We start from the raw sequence: 19,796 nt of genomic DNA, 5'->3' as shown, positions 1-19,796 counted from the left end.
TCGAAAAACCTGTAAGCTCTAGCATACCGCTAGTTATGTACATTTTACTATTAATGAATAAGATAACACATATAAAAATATGTTGAAACTCTACAGGACAAAATAATCACAATACTAGAGTCGGACCAAGAAAAGATAGCCCACGCAGTGCCAGTGTCATTTATACGTCATAGAAGATTGAGGTTTAAAATAACACGTGCACTGCGTGGGCTATCAAATCCGCTGTAGACTTTTCATGTACTGACTCTAATATATTTGGTTCCTGGTTGACAACTAAAGTTAAGCATAAGAGCCACCCCACACTAGCGTCTCCCGAGCGCCGGCGTCCAGTCAACTATGGCATAGAGAAAAAAATACATAGAGTGCTCATTCCATACTTCAGTTTTAGTACTAAAAAGACTATTATTTTCGTAGTCGACATCTAGCATCGAGTAGCGGAATTATCAGTACTGCTACTTGACAATAGATAGATGTAGCTCCGGCCGAAAAGTCTAATGCTCAACAATTTTCAGCTAATATTATAACCGGATTAACCGGAACTCTATTTTCAACGACTTCTGCTTTTAATATTAGTTGTAAATTGATGTTCAATACAATTTTCGTGAGTCGCGATACTAGAGAATTCTAGTATCGAGTAGCGGTACTGATAACTCAGCTACTGATGCTAGATGTCGACTGCGAAAATAATAGTCGTTTTGGTACCAAAACTGATGTATGGAGTGAGCACTCTATTCTTACTATATTTCTTTATGACTATGGCTGCTGCTCCACGCAACGTGGGCGCAACTGCACAGCGACGTCATTTTCCATAGCGCTGACTACACACCGACGCTCAAAAGACGCTAGTGTGGGGTGGCCCTAAGTATTATTTACGAACGGAGATTTATTTAAATAGTAAGGGTATATTTATCACACATATATATGAAATCTTCACCTATATTTTTAAAGTAGGTAGATCATACCTTAAAACAGGCATTATGCCAAATTAAATATTAAAGATTTTTCTCATAAAGAAACTAAGTAACAGACAAAATTATTGTCGCATTGTTAGGTAATGCCTACGAAACATTTACAGATAATACAATTTTATTTAAAGGCGATCAAAGTACATTCAATATTTAGAAGCACTAAAATACTAAAAACAAATAATTATTTTAATAACTTTTATGAGAATCAAGCATCAGTGGCTCTTTATAGAAATATACATTTTTTAACCCGAAAAATAGTACGTGTCTATGAGTATTACCAAGTATTTTATTATAGGCGTATGTGGGTAGTTTGCAGATATTTCGTAGCACATCTGCAACCTACCCTACGGAAATAATTAGTTAAGAAAACAGTGCCGTAACGTGTGTATTATGGCATCCTTTTTTCATCGTAACTACTGACTTATAATACTTAACACTTCATATTGTGTTTAAATCTGCATCACATTTAACCACATATAATATATTTATTTACATCTTTTCTTTTTCTTTTTCTTTAAATTTGATAATGATATAGATAGGTACGATACGATGAATCATTTTATCAAATGCTCGGTAAAAAATTGAATCCGTTTTTAAACATATAGATATTTTAATACCTATAGAGATTGTAGTAGCGAACAACTTAGGTACAATTGTTGAAGGTGCAGCTTCGCTACGGAGCTACGGAGCGCTACGCCGTAGAACTAGTAGAGCTCGTAGACAGTAAAGAATGCATTGAGCATCCACAAAACTCAGAAAAGTGTCACTTGTGAAATGCTATGACCAAAAATTGGTTTCCAAACAAACTCATTATACTTAAGTGTAGAATTTCATAAGCGACATTTTCGTGGAATACTCTGTATTCGAAAATATATATTTCCTAATTAATCATCATAATTAAACAATCGGTTTTCAAGCGTTAAAATATATTAATTGATTTAAATAACGTCTTGCACACTATTTAACTTAACACATCACTAATCATAGAAATGTGATATTTTTTTATTGTCAACTACATAATGTTGTACAAATAATGTTAAAGAAGGAAGAATCTGGTCATCTCTGAGGTATTTTATTGGAAACAGATATTTTTATCAGTCTATTTCATACCTGCTGGTAGTTATAAGATGGAAGATATTAGGTTTAGAATTGAGAAATGGTCTAGTTTTTTATATATTTTGCCGGAGACAAAATGATTTTTTACTAATTATAATAAAAATATATTTCAATGTTGTTAATTCGTGATACTTCGATGATTTCGTTCCATCGATCATATAAATTCGATTTATTATTTAGGTATGTTTTGTTTACTACGCGTCTAGAATCTATTTTAGTACATACATAATGAATCGTGTCATTATAGTGTAATAACATAATAAGATAAGATTAATAAGTGTGAAGCTTTAAAGGAGAAAGAAATGTGACCAATTTCTTTGTTTTTGCAACAACATTTGTCTATTTTCTTATTCACCACATGTTTAACATTTACAGTTAATTAGTGTTCCAAGTGAATCCAGTGCAAACTATCAAATAATCTATTGTATCAGGAAAACGTCTAGCATTTCTATTCATAAGAAACTTTACAAACCTTAGGCCTTTAATAGCTTTATTACGGACATTAATTACTTGCTATAGTTTGGAAAATACTTAAAAGTAGTTCAAATTTTAAGTTAACTCTCGTAAATAGTGCCCCAAAGACTTAAATTTTTATGGCGTTTGGAGCTCATTTTATGAGTGTCGAAATTATTTGTTGAGCATCGCAAGAAGTAGTCAACATAATACGCCGTGTCCTTAAAATTATACGTACAATAGTAATAAACATCTCAGAGGGTAATGGCACCACTTTTCAGCCTGGTAACATCGGGTTTCTTCAAGCCTAGGAATATTGCACTACAAGGTCAAAAGTGAAACTGCGGTCTGATAATATTGCATACGACACCGTTCTAGAGACCCTGCACTAATGCGGCTTCAAACCCTTAATTTGGCAAAAATCACGGAAGGTCGTAGGTTCAAACCTCCTCGGCGCTCAATAGTACCTATTAATGATTCTGGTTAAAGGCCCCAGTACACAATGGGCCATCGCCGGCCACTCCAAGGGACGCAGCCATGCGGTAGAATGAGATAGTAATATCACTTGCTCCCTCTGACGCATAAATGCGTCCCTTGGAGTGGCCGGCGATGGCCCATTGTGTACTGGGGCCTTAAGAAAAAAATACAAAAGGACACCGCCAAATTAAGGGAGGTGAAGGTATATTTACAGAATGTTACCAGAAGTTTTCCTTTAGTTCATTTTAAGCGAGCTGTGATAAAAAAAAACACTAGATTGAAATATTGATGTCGACCTTTAGGTAGAGTTCAATGTAAAACATTTAATACGCTTTAAAAATATCTACACTATCCTACGTAATTAGAATTAGATAGAAGGTTGAACGCTTAAACATAAAATATAATTTACATATAGCGAGAACAACATCGATGTTTTACTCATCATAAGACAATGGTATTATGTAGTAGAAAACTTAGTATATATAATATGTTATACATTTACCAGCATAAAGTTTGTGATAGTCACAAAAATAGTATCTACAAAGATTTCATAGCCAACATACGTAAAATAGAAGAGAACAGCTATTTAAGGCTCAACGCAGACCCGACCGAATTCGGGTCCAAATGTCTATGGTTCTGTCTGATTATCCAGAATGATTTGTCAGTTCTTTAAAATCTGTCATTTCATTCACCCTCTCGAGATTTTAACGAACTAACAAATTGAAATACTTCAGAAGAGAGCGAAGAATAGAGATTGCTACCTGAATTCCGACACAACTGTGGTGAGCTTAAGAATACATTTCAACATCGAACTAAACTCTATAGTTTTAAAAAACTGGCAACACGGACGCATAGCCTACTTAAAAGTGGTAACACACTATCGCACCGTACCGCGACCTTGGTGCGTCGCTCCCATAAGTGAGAGCGAGAAACAGATATCTCTTCCTCGCTCTCACTTATGGGTGCGACGCGTCAACCACCACTACCACTTTAAGACCAAGGTCACTTACCATAGACAATTTAATAGAAAGAGTCACAGTCAGGCGGGTTGAAGTTCCCGAAGATGTTGAGCTCGTACAGACTGGCGAAGGTGATGAAGAGGAGGTACCATATCATCAGGACAATGCCGTATTTCCTGTCCAGCTTCCAGCCGTTGGCGTGGGTGGCCACGATCAGGAAGATCACGGTCGAGAAGAGAGAGAAGGTAGAATAGACGAGACCTGGAAAGCAGAGGTATGTACGTACAATTTTTGCAATTTGTTGGCGTATTGACATTTACCAGCATAAAGTCCGTCCAGCATAAGTACCGTCTTTACCATAAGAGCACACGGGGCCCGTGCCCAGGGCCTCCATCCTCAGGGGGCCCCGAAGGACAGACAGACAGCAACAGTATATTTGATTATCCATAATAAGTAGAAGATCATAGTAGAAAAATGTTACTTAGTTTAATTTGTTTTCTTTACTTTCCAAAAGGGCCTCAAATTCTTATGTGCCCAAGGGCCTCAGCATAGTTTAAGACGGCCCTACGTATTGAGGGTAGTGATGGATTTAAAGTTGACCCATAACTATGACATTATTTGGGGAAATTATTACGTTTTCAAACTTGCGCAAGTAGATTTGCCTCTTTAACTGAAAGCGGTACGATTAGTAATGCGTTACGGACTATGGCGTAGCATTTTCAGTATCACGTAATGAAAAAGTAAACTTACTCGTAGCATCCAATGGACGTACCTATTTCGACGACCGTATTATCGGCAATGTCTCTTTGCTCCCGAGTCACATTTCCCCTAACTTATCTACAGAGGGTAACGCGGATCTATCCAGATTCATCCCCAATGATGTATACTTTGTCAAGCCATTTCAGTCAGTAGAAAAGATAGAAATTATCCCATATAAAATTTGAATTTCGCGGCTTTTTCTACTGACAAACTTGTTTGACCGGCTAAACCTAGTTTTACGTGAGGTAAATTCATGTACCCCAATCTATTTTTAGGAAGCAGTAACCCTGACAGATGTACCTTTGCTGATGACGTTGACGTGTGAGCCGGGCTGGATGATGGCTGTCTGGATGAACCAGGGGAGGCCGAGGCACACCAGGATGTCGAACACGTTGGACCCCACTGCGTTCGAGACCGCCATGTCGCCGTACCTGTCGAGATTTCAGTGTCATATGATGTACTGTTAATGCGTTATATAATGAAGGACAAAATAAAAGGGTAGGTCAAACTGATCGTAATCGTAAGTTGTCGTTAAAACTTTAGTATTGCTATGAAGTTCGTCTGTGGAATGACAGCGTCACCAGCATATTTCGTTGACAATAAATCGTGGTCAGTCTCAATGTCGAGAACTGACAGTTCGTAAACCTTATTACAAAAGGCACAAGGTCCACGAATGGACAGTTAAGAGTGTTGCACTGTTTGCACTCACTGAGACGTAACAACATGTATTGTGGGCAACAGGGATGCCGCTATGTTTGAATAGGTATCTATATATCTGTGCATTATTGTTATTTTAATTATGGTTGATATAATGATAAGTCTGTCGATTAGATGTAGCAGGAGTCCATTAACAGATTACATAAATCTAGTGTGAAATCAGATTCAGGAAAGAACAATAAACTACGGTTCTTTCTTCTCACCCCTCCTTGATGACGGCGAGGGAGGAAAGCGCGTCGGGCACGGAGACGCCCGCGGCCACGAACGTCAGCCCCATCACCGTGTCCGGGATGCCCAGGGTGTAGCCTGGACAGAAAACAATCTTATTAAGGCTCCAGTACTCAGTGGTCAAGGATGGTCCATGCCAAGCCATGCTTTGCAATGCGCAACAGTAGGCCTATATCACGTAGATGTTCACACAATGGTGCATTAAAAAATAAAATAAAAATATAAATCAAAATTGCAGGTTCTGATTGATATAAATCTATAAACTGGAGTAAAGTCTCTTCATTGCTCCACGATAATGACATTTTGCGCTATCAACATTTAATCAAGCGGTCAAAAATTCAAGAAACTAAACAAACAATGGCGACTGTGTGAACACCACAGGCCACGGTACGCCACGATTCCTTTGAAGTGTGTCAAAAAACCGACAACTCCCCGATTGCCCACCACGGCTGACAACTGACGGCCGTCGTCTGCCATTGCATACCATAGCCCCCTGTACACAATGGCCAGGGCGTAGCATGGCCCATCCTTCACCACTGTGTACTGGGACCTTTAGAAGTTAGTACACATGGAGATACAACACAACAAGGTAGGTACAAGTCACAGAAAGTTCCTGGAAAATTTTGTGTCAAGACCATTGCTAGTTGGGGCTTACCGATGATGGTGATCATCCACACCATGAAGTAGGAGTAAAAGGAGATCCATAGCATGGACATGAGGAAGGTGATGGGGTACCAGCGGCCGCGGCAATCGGGCATGGTGTGCCGGCAGGACCAGTGCACCGGGTACGCCACGTACCAAGCCGCTAGTTGGAAGTGGTCTGGAAGAAATGATTAAATCAAATCAATTTTGGAGTTTAGAATCGCTAACTGAAGAAAATACTTACATATCTGTAAACATTCACATATTTATAATTAGGTAGTGATGGGTAGGACATCAATTTAAAATGAGTTTGTATGAGTACCTCATTTTCTAAAATGAGGTGTTACAATGTCTTACTTCAAATGAGGTGAGGTACTAGCATATATTCAGCGTCGACTATTCCATTAACTCCAACGGCGACAAAAATATTTAATGTATATACATATTTATGTATTCATCACTTCCTTTATAAATAAATAAGTAGTAATATTTAATTGGAGTGCAATTCTGGAGGTTAAGAATAGAACTTTTAGGAGAAAGATAATTTTAGAATCAAACTAAGAACATAAAGTACCTAACTTAATTTGCTGCTTTTGGGTGAATATCCCAAGCAATAAAATTTGATGGCAAGACTGAAAACGCTGGTGCAGAAAGTCAAAATAGTCATATACTATTTTTTTTTGGAAACATCTCTTAGCTATCGACCTCGGGCAATAGCTAATATTAAAATATGAAATAATTTAATCATTGAAAAAAAAAGATAAAGGCCCAATTTTTCATTCAGGTGGGTTGTCCGGAACCCAGTTATTCTTGTTTAATGCCGCATAACTCTAAAACTATACAAGATATCAAATTAGTTTTTAGTTCATTATAATACCATATCAATAAAGAACCCTTTAAAATATTACTTGCTTACTAACTCTTTAATAAACTTCCTTATTATGCGTAAAGAAATTTGTCCGGCAAAATAATCCTTATTACCGCGGACAAATTTCGTCGACGGTTATTGGCTAAGTTTGATTTCGTACGCCCCCCCGCCTCCTGCGCACTTTGAGAGTCAGTTGTGCCGCGGCTCTCACCGCAAGAAGACGTCGACGTGATGCCGAATAGATCCGCTACACACGTGAGTCATGTCATTTCGATGTTACGGGGACAAAAAAAATATCATTCCGGAGTTTGCTATATGTTTTTTGTTTCATATTTGTTATTTTTCAAATACTTACAGATCGTGTATTTTGTACTTGTGAGTTTAAATGTCGCGATAGTTAAAGAATGTGGGATTTAGTTATTTTTTTATAATTTTATTTCACCTCGGTTTATCATTCCACCAATTTCATTCCGGTGATTTCGGTGTAGTAAAATGGCTTTAATACCCACCAGAATAAAAATAACACCGGAATGATATCAAAAGTAGCTTCACTTTTGTGTTTAAGTATTATTTGGGGGCACTGCCATGCCCCCGCCAAGTCCGACAAAATAAGATTCCGGCTGTACCTTGGCGCCAAAAGTTCTGTGTCATCTTCTGTACTAACTGCCATCTGGTAAGTATATTGACTTTTTTGTGTTCGTAATTTAAGTCTGGAACACTGACCAAGGGCTCACCCACTAAAAAATGTCCTGGCGTCAGTGGGACTCTTGTGGTACTGTCTATTTCACAAAGAGGACGACTATTTAGACATGCCTCGACCTGGGTCAACAGAGTCGCTAATTCTTCATAAGTCAGTTTAGTATCCTTATTTACTCTGGCTAAATGTCGTTTGGCAGACTGAACTCCCGCTTCCCACAGGCCTCCGTATGAAGGCATTCTTGAGGGTATGAAGTGCCACGTTGTCCCTTCAGTCGCTAGCAGTTCTGCCACCTCGCTGGCTAAATTGTTTTTCCCAGGTTCGAACATGTATTTCAACTCTTTAGCAGAACCAATAAAATTAGTACCATTATCGCTCCAAATATCTTTACAATGGCCTCTGCGCGCAACAAATCTTCTAAAAGCAGCTATGAAAGCTTGTGAAGTTAGATCCGATACAGCCTCAAGATGAATAGCTTTCGTAGCCATGCATACGAACAAACAAATGTATCCCTTGGTCGCATGATGTCCTCGGCCTTTAGATGTTCTCATTAAAATAGGTCCAGCATAGTCAACGCCACTATTTAAAAAGGGACGATTTTGGTTAACTCTGACTGTTGGCAGCTGGCCCATGAACTGATTCTTGACTTTAGCTTTGTCTACAATACAGGTCTTGCAATTGTAAATGCATTTTCGAATGGATGACTTTAAGCCGATAACCCAATATTTGGTTTTCACGTAAGTCATCATTAACTGGTTCCAACCATGAAGTGTTCTAGTGTGGGCCTCATTAACAATTAATTTTGTAATATGTTGGTTGCGTGGAATAATAATTGGATGCTTTGTCTCTTCAGACATTGAGGCATTTTGAAGACGTCCTCCCACTCTTAGCAAACCTTTCTCGTCTAAGAATGGTGCAAGTGTGATTAGGGTACTTCTTTTCTTAACTCTTCCATCTTTCTTCAAATCGTTTATATCTTTTCCATATACTAAATTTTGATAGAACCTTATACATTGTTCTTCCACTTTTTCCATTTCTTTAACTCTTATGTGTTTATTCTCTTCTAGTTCTCTTTTTCTTTCGGTCAACATTCTACAATAAGCTAGCACTCTCTTCATTCGTGACATTGTTGAAAATCTCTCCCATATAGGCTTTTCATCTACAAGTACATGACATGTCGTTTTTGATTCTAATTCTGTTTGTGCAATTTCTCTTTTTTCATATTCAACTTGATCTCTCTTAAGCCATTCTGGCCCACTCCACCACAGATCTTGTGTAGCTAATTCTTGAGCTTTGACTCCTCTTGTCGCGATGTCCGCAGGATTGTCAGCAGATTGCACATGTCTCCAACGATCATTATCTATCAATCGTGTAATATCTGCCGTCCTATTTGCTACAAATGTTTTCCAGCGACTAGGTTGAGATTGCAGCCAAGCTAGTACGACCATTGAGTCCGTCCAAACAAATATTTTATTTTTATGAATCTTCAGAATTTCTGCGACATCACTGATCAATTCTGCTAATAAGGCTGCACAGAAAGCTCTAATTTTGGAACAGAAAGTTGCTTCAATGGTGCGACTTTAGTTCTAGACGCGATCATAGAGACGTGACTCTAACAACCTTCAAGTACGTCACGGCTGCATAAGCTTGAGTAGATGCATCTGAAAATCCGTGCAGCTCAATGTGATCATCTTCTCGTGTCATGTTTAACCAACGCTGAACCTTGACGTTTTGTAAATGTATCAGTTGTTCCCTATAGCAAATCCACTCGTCTGTCAAGTCCGATGGTAACTCATCATCCCAACCCAGATGACTCAACCATAACTTCTGAATTAAAACTTTAGCAGTTATTATTACAGGTGCTAGCCACCCAAAAGGGTCGAACAGACGAGCAACATCAGAAAGTACAGACCTCTTTGTTATAGGACCAGGGACAGGAACCGGTTACCTTAACCGGGGTTTTTCATAGGGTTATTTTAGAGGTGTTTATAAAAACCCCTACCATAACGGTAACCGCTTAATAAGGTAACACTTTGATTCGGTAACCGTATCAGATCGAGTTAACCTCTGTTACCGGTAACCGAAATAAAAACCCAGTCTATTCAGTTACCTCATTATGAGGTTTTTGACCAGTTCAAACGATTGTAATCTTTACGCACACTTAAATTCAACTTATTATTGAATAACCGAGGTTGGCATGGGCGGTCTATGAAGCCTCCAGCACAAACAAGTTTTTTTGCCTTTCCTTTGTTTATCTTTATACCTACATGTGTGGTGTGTTCTAATTATAAACTCTTTATTTATTTCTCATCTTAAGTTAGGTTATTTTATAATATGAATATAAAAGTAAAATATAAAAACACTTACAAAACAATAAAAATTAATATAAACACATTATAAAAAACCTAACCTAGGGTGCCGCCAGCAGCGGGGCAAGGCCCAAGCTACCGGTGGTCAGGGCTGCAGAGAGAGGAACCGGCGGACTATCCGCGCAGTGTCCAAGATCACCGCCTTCTGCATCTGACCCTTGATCCAACCACCTAGCGAGAGTCTCTCAAGGTGTTGGTCGAGACTCTTCGCTATTAGACCGTTTACTGAAACGACTATCGGGACAATGATCGTCGAATCAACATCCCACATGGCGGTTATCTCGTGAGCCAAGTCTAGGTACTTACTGGACTTGTCCTTCTCGGCCTTCACGAGATTCTCATCGTGGGGGATGGTGATGTCAACGAGCACGGCCCGACGTTGCGATCGATCTATTATCACAATATCAGGCTTATTGGCTACAATAGTCCTGTCAGTGATGATAGATCGATCCCAATAGAGCGTGGCACGACCATTCTCGAGAACAGGCGCAGGTAAGTACTTGTAGTACGGTACTTCGCGGTCCACAAGGTCATATAGAAGAGCAAGTTGCTGGTGAATAATCCTGGCTACGAGATTATGTCTGTGCAAGTACTCGCCGTTAGCAAGATGAGAGCAACCGGAGATGATATGCCTGAGTGACTCTCCGGGACGGCGGCATGCCCGACAGATGTCGACCGTACCGTCCTTCAGGATATATTTCCGATAGTTGTTCGTCATCATCACTTCGTCCGCAATTGCACAGGCAAAACCCTCGGTTTCTCCGAAGAGGTCCCCGAATCGTAACCAGTTCACCGACGCGAGCAGGTCCACATCGGGTCCCGTGAGGGCCTTGTAGAACCGCCCGTGTAGCACCTTACTCTCCCATGCCGCCTTGCGATCCGCAGTACTTAGTACCACAGGTTTGCGCCAGTTCTCGTTTGCCAAGGAAAGCGGCGTGAGGTTCCTATCTACTGCCACCACATCACGATGCATCCCACACTCGTTGTTAAGGAAATAGTTCCTGAGATTGTACACCTCGTGGTTGTGGAGATCCTTGGCGTTTAGGAAGCCTCGGCCTCCACACTTCCGTGGGATGTACAATCTCATAACTGACGAGCGTGGGTGTAGCATGCGATGTGCGGTGAGCAGTGATCGGACCCTCCGATCCAGGGCGTCCAGCTCGGTCTGAGTCCACCTTAGTATGCCAAAGGAGTATGTGAGTAGGGGCATTACCCAGGCATTGAAGGCGCGCACTTTGTTGCCTCCTGACAAAAGACTGTTAAGGACTTTTGTGAGCCGACTGAAAAAGCGCTCCTTCACCGACCGTCTAATACCCTCGTCATCAATACCCAACGACTGTGACATACCAAGGTATTTATAGGTTTCTGATTCAGAGATAGATCTGAAAGACATTGTCTCAGAAAGTTGTAAATTTGTTGAATTTACAACCCTCCCCCGCTGTACATGCATAACCGCACATTTATCGACACCAAACTCCATGTGGATGGCACTACTGAAGACTTCGGTGGTTTTCAGTAGCTCCAACAAGTCTTGGCTATTTGGTGCAAATAATTTGAGGTCATCCATGTACAGAAGGTGAGAAATGACTTCACCCTCTCTCCGAAGCCGGCAACCTAGTCCCAAATCCTTCAGCAGGGTGCTGAGGGGATTCAAAGCTAGGCAGAACCACAGGGGACTCAGACTGTCGCCCTGAAAGATTCCTCGCTCAATCCTTATAAAATCCTGCGGGCCAGAGCGGTCATCCCCGCCTCCTGGTTGACGAAGGACTGTGGTCCACTGTCTCATACACGCGCTTAGGAAGGCTCTCAAAGCTGCATCAACTTTATACAACTCTAAGACCCTCCCCAACCATGAATGAGGCACCGAATCATAGGCCTTCTTGTAGTCAATCCAAGCGGCTGAGAGGGCACCCTTGTTCCGCCGGATTTGTTGGCAAATGGTCATGTCTATGAGGAGGAGCTCTTTAGTACCACGGGACCCAACCCTACATCCATTTTGAGCGGAAGCCAGAATATTGTTTGCGACAATGTGCGCGTTGATTTTTGCTCTCAAAATGGATGTAAGGAGCTTGTAGATGGTAGGCAAGCATGTGATGGGTCTGTAGTTCTTCGCTTCCGTGGTACTACCGGACTTATAGAGCAGGAAGGTGACACCAGTTGTTAAGGAAGGTGGGAGAGAACCAAGCTCGAGGGCTTGTTGAAATTGTACTGCCAAGCGCGAGTGAGAGCATCGGAACCACTTTAGCCAGAAGTTGTGCAATCCATCCGGCCCAGGACTTTTCCAGTTCTGGGCCGTGCGGATGGCACAACTGACGTCATCGGGGCTGATGGTGACTGCCCCCATAGGTTCGATGGACTCGCACTCACGCTCGACAACACTCATCCAACCTCCCTCGGTGTGTCCGACAGGCACCGACCAGATGCTACGCCAGAAGTCGGTCATGGCAGTAGCATCCGGCGGCTGCGTGTCGGGCGCACGAAGGTTGGCTTCCTCCCACTTTCGGTACACCTTCCTTTGGTCACTTTGAAAAAGACGATTCTGCTGAAATCGATCCACACGCTCTCTGTAGCGGCGAATACGGTTTGCCCATGCATAGACTTTCTGCTTTAGAAAGTCGATGCGCTCTGTGACATTGGCCATGTAGTCGCGGGGCCTGATATCCGTCCCCGCGAACGCCTGGTTCACAAAGCGCATTACTCGGGGGCGATTGTTGCCCCCCCTGAAGCAGATCAGTTTTGCGATGAGAGTCCTAAACGAGCCGATACGTCGCTCGATCCGCGCTTGCCATGCAGGGACACCTCCGACGGTCCTAGGTGCACGTTCAGTGTCCGGGAACTTGACGCGAGCAACACGGCACGCCGCGATGGCTCCGCAGTACATGATCGAGTGCGTATCATCTAAATCTTTACTAGTCCGCAAATGTGGTTCTAGTAAAGCGTTTAGGGCTCCCATTAGCGCTAGATTGCGTCTATTCATAGGCAGACGTGGTAATCGGGGCCTAGAGTTGGTTGTGACGCGATACTGCGTAATCGCCTCTTCCAAAGACTCTCCTCTCTAATTATAAATATTATTATATTATAACTAAAATAATTAAAATAAATATATAAAATAAGTTTAATAAATAAAATAAATAAAATAAATTAAATGAATTAAATGAATTAAATAATTTAAATAAATTAAATAAATTAAATAAATTAAGTAAATTAAGTAAATTAAAAAAATTAAATACATTAAATAAATTAAATAAATTAAATAAATTAAATAAATTAAATAAATTAAATAAATTAAATAAATTAAATAAATTAAATAAATTAAATAAATTAAATAAATTAAATAAATTAAATAAATTAAATAAATTAAATAAATTAAATAAATTAAATAAATTAAATAAATTAAATAAATTAAATAAATTAAATAAATTAAATAAATTAAATAAATTAAATAAATTAAATAAATTAAATAAATTAAATAAATTAAATAAATTAAATAAATTAAATAAATTAAATAAATTAAATAAATTAAATAAATATATAAATAAATAAATAAATTAATTAATTAAATAAATTAAACAAATTAAATAAATTAAATAAATAAATAAATTAATTAAATAAATAAATTAAACAAATTAAATAAATTAAACAAATAAAACTAATAAAATAAATAAAATAAATGAAATAAATTAATTAAATTAAATTAAATTCAAAAGTATAAATAAAATAAATAAATTCAATAAATTCAATAAATTCAATAAATTAAATAAATAAATTAAATTAAATAAATTTAATAAATAAAGTCAATAAAATCAACAAAATATAAATAAAGTAAATAAAATAAACAATTTTTTTAGTATTTTTTTTAGTTCTGACTAAAACTCACTAAAACTACTTTAATGCAGCAAACCAGTAAGCAGCCGATAATAAAGGTTACCATAACTGAATGAAAACCTGTTAAAAACCCTTAACAAAAACCCTATCGCGATGGGGTTTTGAGATTAACTCGGTTAAAGGTTAGGGTTACCGTTTCAATAAGGTTACCATTACAATCAGGTAACAGTATGATAGGGTTACCGAATGATAAGGTAACCGAATCGATTGGGTTACCGAATTGATAGGATTAAGCGTAAAGAGGGGTTTTCCGGTCCTTGTATAGGACTTCTCATCTCAGGTAAGTTTACTGTAATTTCAAACGTATCGTCTTGTCTATTCCAGGTGAAACCAAGAATCTTTATTATTTTGTCCATTTTGATTTCTAGCGTGTCTCTTGTACTATTGTCTTCTTTCAAATATTCTAAAACTTCATCGGAATTACTAGACCATTTTTGCATTTGAAATCCTCCTCTTCTCATTATTTCTTTGATTTCTTGGCACATTTTCTTCGTTTCTTCTATGTTTTCATTTCCTACCATTAGATCATCCATGTAAAACGACTTCTTTATTACTGGCGCAGTTTCAGGAAATTCGTGAGCTGCATCGTCGTACTGTACTTTCTACTGTATTGCTTATTTCTATAGGCTTTGTATTGCGGTAACTCAAATGGAAATTCTAAAATTGTACCTATTAAATGTGTGGGACAATTTTTTCGTTTTTAAATTGAAAGAGCTTGTTATCTCGAGTAGAAGTACCATAAATTGTGCCCACAATTTAGTAAAAGTGGCACTTTTTAAAGAAATACTCGATATGCTAGATAGAACATGGGCATTCGAAATAAATTTTCGGTTAATTATTGAACTTGGCTGATTTAGGCAGTTCTTAGCATTTTTCTAATTTTAGTGTATAGATATCATTCCAGTGTTTATTTTTTTCATTCAGTTGGGAAAAATGTCATTCAGGTGGAGTGTTATATCATTCCTTTGCATACTTATCATTCACATGCGAGTCATTTTTTTCATTCCGGTGGAAAAATGTCATTCAGGTGGAGTGTTATATCATTCCTGTGTATACTTATCATTCACGTGCGAGTAAATTTTTTAATCTCCGATAATTCTCAAAAGGCTTAAGATATCAAGTGCTCTGTAAGAGGCTTATCAAAGAACAGTCTGAGGTGTCGATTGACATTAAAAGAAACATCGAAGAAACGTAAATAAAGAATTACACCGGAATGACACAAAAAACTAGTACTATTGAAATTGACCCTTTTATGAAACTTGTTCTAATGTAGCTCTTTTTTATTGTTAGATTGTTTAGACCTCCTCCTTGCTACTTGATATAATTTTAAGTATAATAATCACTAGCGACCCGCCCCGGCTTCGCACGGGTTAGCAAATTATACACCTAAACCTTCCTCAAGAATCACTCTTTTGATAGGTGAAAACCACATGAAAATCCGTCCAGTAGTTTTTAAGTCTATCGCGAACATACAAACAAACCCACAAACAGACAGACGCGGCGGGGGACTTTGTTTTATAATATGTAGTGATATATTTCATAAGTACCTATTAACCATAAAACTACCACATTTTTAACAAACTAAGGAGAACAAATTCAATATTTTCACTAGTCATTATTATATAGAAGTGACTAACTTACCACCTCAGATAATTTAACAGTAATATCATCAATATGATAATAAACAAAGCACCATTCGCGCCTGCCGCACCGGCTACATTTACACTTCATTTTTTCATGCAAAAGGCACCAAGGAAGATCCGCGGGTATATTTACTGGCAAAAACTATGTCCATATTTTGTTATGATTATATTATAAGAATTATCACTAGGTATTAGGTATTAGAGAACTAAAATTAACTAGGTAGTGAACGAAGTACGAACAAAATAAATATAAATATGTCATAATCATAACTTGACAGTTCGAAGTCGTTTGTTTACAAAGAATGTTAATAAAAAGTATTGCAAATTCAAATCGGTATAATTTACATCTACATTTTTATTTTACCTATGAAAATTATACTTACTTTTTATTTAATAAACTTGAAACTTATTGAAATTATCATAAATTGTGTACGCTACCGTATTATATTTCAATAATATTTAAGTTACTTAAGGGATTTCTGTTTCTAAGCAAGCTTCGTAAATGCCCGCCTGGTATACAGAGGGGCTACCGCGAAAACCGATATTCGCAAATTGCGGGGATCTGTCTCTTTTACTCCAATGAAGGCGTAATAAGAGTGACAGAGAAAAATGCCCGCAATTTGCGAACTTCGATTTTCGCGGTTACATCCCAGAGGGCGTACCGCGAACCAAGTTCGTCATGTTGCCTTCCTGTCACACTTACGTACGAATTTACAAGTGCGACAGAGAAGCAACACGTCGAAATTCGTTTTGAGACTGATTTCTCGCGCCATTTTGACACGTAAGTTAGGATCAAAAAGGCGTAAGATGTATGAAAACTTGCAGCGCTTACGCTTGTTGTCTTTCGTGTTTAATTTTTAACGTATTTTCGGTGGTGACGCGAGGCGATATTGAAGTACGGCGCGTGTCTGTCTCACTCCCTCTTTGGGTATTTCTAATTCATTGTTTCATTTTGAAAGGATTGAGGTGTTCATGTCACAGAGAGGCGGTGAGTGGTACAAACTCAATGCTTTTCTCGGTGGACCTTTTGTCGTTGCAATAAGGTTTGTAGTTCGGCAGTTGACAGTGTGGACCATTACGTCCATTACTCGTTTCTTCATTTGAGTTTTGAGTGTCGGCGAGCGGGCGAGCACCTCGAGCGCCTCGCGCGATCCAGGGACTCTCTTGCGAGGTTATGAGGAGCGTATGAGTTTTGAAGGTCGCGAGTGAAATTGAAAAAATAAGAGTTTTTTTAAATTTGAAGTGTGTGAATGATTTGTGTGGCAAGAGGTGTTTGTGATGCGCGCGAGTAAATGAGTAAAATGAATAGAGGAGTGATGTAAGACATTTTTGCGGTATGAAGTACTGCGACAAATTAACAAAATGAGTGGTACAAATGAGGTGCCTCACGAGTGAGCGACTCAACACTATAATTAGGTAAGTAGATCGCTTAGACTCACCACAGAATAGGGCACGTGGCCAACGTGCCTGTCATTAACGCTCCGTAGCGTATCGTCATCATCATCTCTCTCTATCACCCTTCCACAGTAGTGTGACAGTTGCGTTTCGTTCACTATGGAGCTTTAACGATTGCACGTTGGTTACGCACGCTGCTCTGCCGGGTGCTTGCGGCTGTCGTGCATCTAAAGACCTCGTTTGCAAAATTTCATTTACCCCCCTCGTTGCAAAATGTATTATTACTTACTTGCTCCGATGGGCTTTATTAGCGGGTTAATGGCGGTCTCCGGGTTGTACTCCTTAGCCTTGTAGTACGCCGGGGCTGCGGGCCTCGCCTGCAACCAACATACGAATTATGTACATTTTTTATATCCAAAGATCATCAGTCTTGATAAAGTAAGGTCTTCTCGCTCCTGTGTTCTAAAGTCGGAGCCAGCTTAATCAATTTGGCAGTCTGTACTGAATGAGAAGAGTCATAGAATGTGTGGGAAAATACATATACGAGTATAGGTAGTTATACCTACATATCGATGGACGTCGTGAGTATCAAATTAAATTTAGAATTGTTCTGAAAAGAACAGTTTTGATTGATTGGTCGACTGACAACTCCGTGATAAACAGAGAAACAGTGACGGTTGCTCTCACAAGAGCGGTTTTCTGTAGCCACTGAAACGTGTAGTTTATTGCCCTGAGGACAGTTTGTGCATCTGCTGTTTTATTAACGTCGTAAGTCCCCGTGTACTTGTACAAGTACAAATTAAATTCGAGTTTTGAACTCACATAGATATAAAAGAAAGTTCCAAATTCAAAAGCGCCAAAATTGCCCTGGGTCTTACGCAAATCAAAAGGTTATATGGGATAGGTACGAATTCTGTAGATCTAGAAACTGATATTCGATTTTTTATTAGAATATTGGCTTTGTGGTGCCCACCTGCGCTGGTTGCTGTGGCTGCTGCCCTGGCGTTTGAGCGGCGGAGTCAGGTTGTTGTTGCTGTTGCTGCTGCGGCTGAGAGTTGTACGTATCGCCCCAGCTGCTAGCAGGCGCCGCCGGTTGCTGGGACTGCAAAAATGTATACTAAAGATAAGATAAAGATAAAATACAGTCACAAATATGTACAAACACGTACAGGGAACATAAACAGAAGAACAGAACAATAAGTGCGCATCACGAAATGGACACAACTAGCTATGAAGCCAGCGCTGGTCTTCCGTAGGGTCCATTCGATGTATCATCTAAACTAGACCTTACCGTAAGGAAGATAGACTTACTTATACCTACGAGATCGAATGATCATTTCGTAAGAAGCAAGCCGAGACCATGCGTGACGAAATTTTAAGATAAATTAAGCTTTTAATTTTATGGCATCTCCTCTAGCTGTCACTGCCAACGTCGTGCCATAATAATCTAACAGATGGCGTTAGAGAGCTAGAACGCAATTAGTAAGAGACCTACATCGCGCTTACGGAGTTTTAAATGTCAGATGCTATATATATATTTAACTTCCGACCAACTCTCAGCGGACTTCGGTCCCCAGGCATAACACCCGCCTGGAGAGAGTACTCTCTATTGCCTCTCTACCTTCTACATTGGTGACCTTCCGGCATTGGACAGCCATGAAGACCTCAAGATCCTGATGACGCCGCCTCGCAGCAAGCCATTTCCCTCTCTCTCTCTCCGCTCGCCTCTCTGGCTCTGAGCAACTGCGCTCGTCACACTGCCTCTGAGCAGCTCCGCTCGCCTGTGACTCTGAGCAAGAGCATCTTCGCTCGCCACACTGGCTCGAGCACACTTGGTTTCGCTGCGCACTTCATACGTCGTCGCTCACCCCTCCGCTCAAAGGGGGGCTGATGTGGCGTCTCCTCTATCTGTCACTGCCAACTTCGTGCCATAATAATCTAACAGATGGCGTTAGGGAGCTAGAATGCAATTTCTCTATTGCTTCTCTACCTTCTACAGATTGATTAGGGCATAACATAATATGGAATTCCGTTAGTCTTTGTTATTTTTTATTCAATAAAATTCTCCTTCTCTTCTTGGTCGTTCCTTCATAACTGAGACCACTTGATGGTGCAGCTCTGGTGAGTTATTTGTGAGTGAATGAGTCTCGATCTGCGTTACCCTCGCCGCGCCGTTTTATCGAATTCGCCTAAGGTGGTTTTTTTTTATCAGACCATGTAACTGGTGGTGAGACCCTGAGACCTTGGGTTATTAGATATTGAACTGTAATTTTGAATGTAGGTCGTAAGTTTTGTAATAAAAGGGTACACATTCTGTTTAAGAGCCAACGGGAGTGGTCATTTCTCCATACAAACGAAGCTAGAGCAATGATTTTTTCAACACAGATTAATATTGTCAATATCTGTGTCGGACCGTTTTGCTTTTTTTGATATTTTTGTTTTTTAAGGCGCTAGAGCCCTTCAAAAATGGCCAAAATGGCCTAATTGACTATGCCGCAATGAGAGGCGTGGCATTCAAAACTGATATCAATTAGCCAAAAAAGCAAAACGGTCCGACACAGATAATTTCATAATCATTTAGATTTCCAAATTTGGTTACGATTGGTTAAGTTTTGGAGGA

The 19,796-nt window shown here is 39.4% G+C and overlaps 1 protein-coding gene across 1 annotated transcript in view; it reads right to left on the bottom strand.

Annotated features, from left to right (window-relative positions):
- Positions 1–3,376: 3,376 nt before the first annotated feature.
- Positions 3,377–19,796, bottom strand: part of LOC134801018 (probable sodium/potassium/calcium exchanger CG1090) — a 45,351-nt gene continuing 28,931 nt past the window's right edge. The window contains exons 12-18 of the mRNA XM_063773517.1: positions 18,150–18,278; positions 17,466–17,553; positions 6,333–6,497; positions 5,653–5,755; positions 5,033–5,163; positions 4,004–4,234; positions 3,377–3,873 (exon numbers count right to left, since the gene is read on the bottom strand). Coding sequence (XP_063629587.1) covers positions 4,035–4,234; positions 5,033–5,163; positions 5,653–5,755; positions 6,333–6,497; positions 17,466–17,553; positions 18,150–18,278 — 816 coding nt within the window. The 3' untranslated portion in view covers positions 3,377–3,873; positions 4,004–4,034. The remainder of the gene's footprint in view (positions 3,874–4,003; positions 4,235–5,032; positions 5,164–5,652; positions 5,756–6,332; positions 6,498–17,465; positions 17,554–18,149; positions 18,279–19,796) is intronic.

This window comes from Cydia splendana, chromosome 21, assembly GCF_910591565.1.
Source record: "Cydia splendana chromosome 21, ilCydSple1.2, whole genome shotgun sequence".
In the NCBI taxonomy this organism is placed as follows: domain Eukaryota; kingdom Metazoa; phylum Arthropoda; class Insecta; order Lepidoptera; family Tortricidae; genus Cydia; species Cydia splendana.
This window is presented reverse-complemented; position numbering and strand designations above follow the sequence as displayed.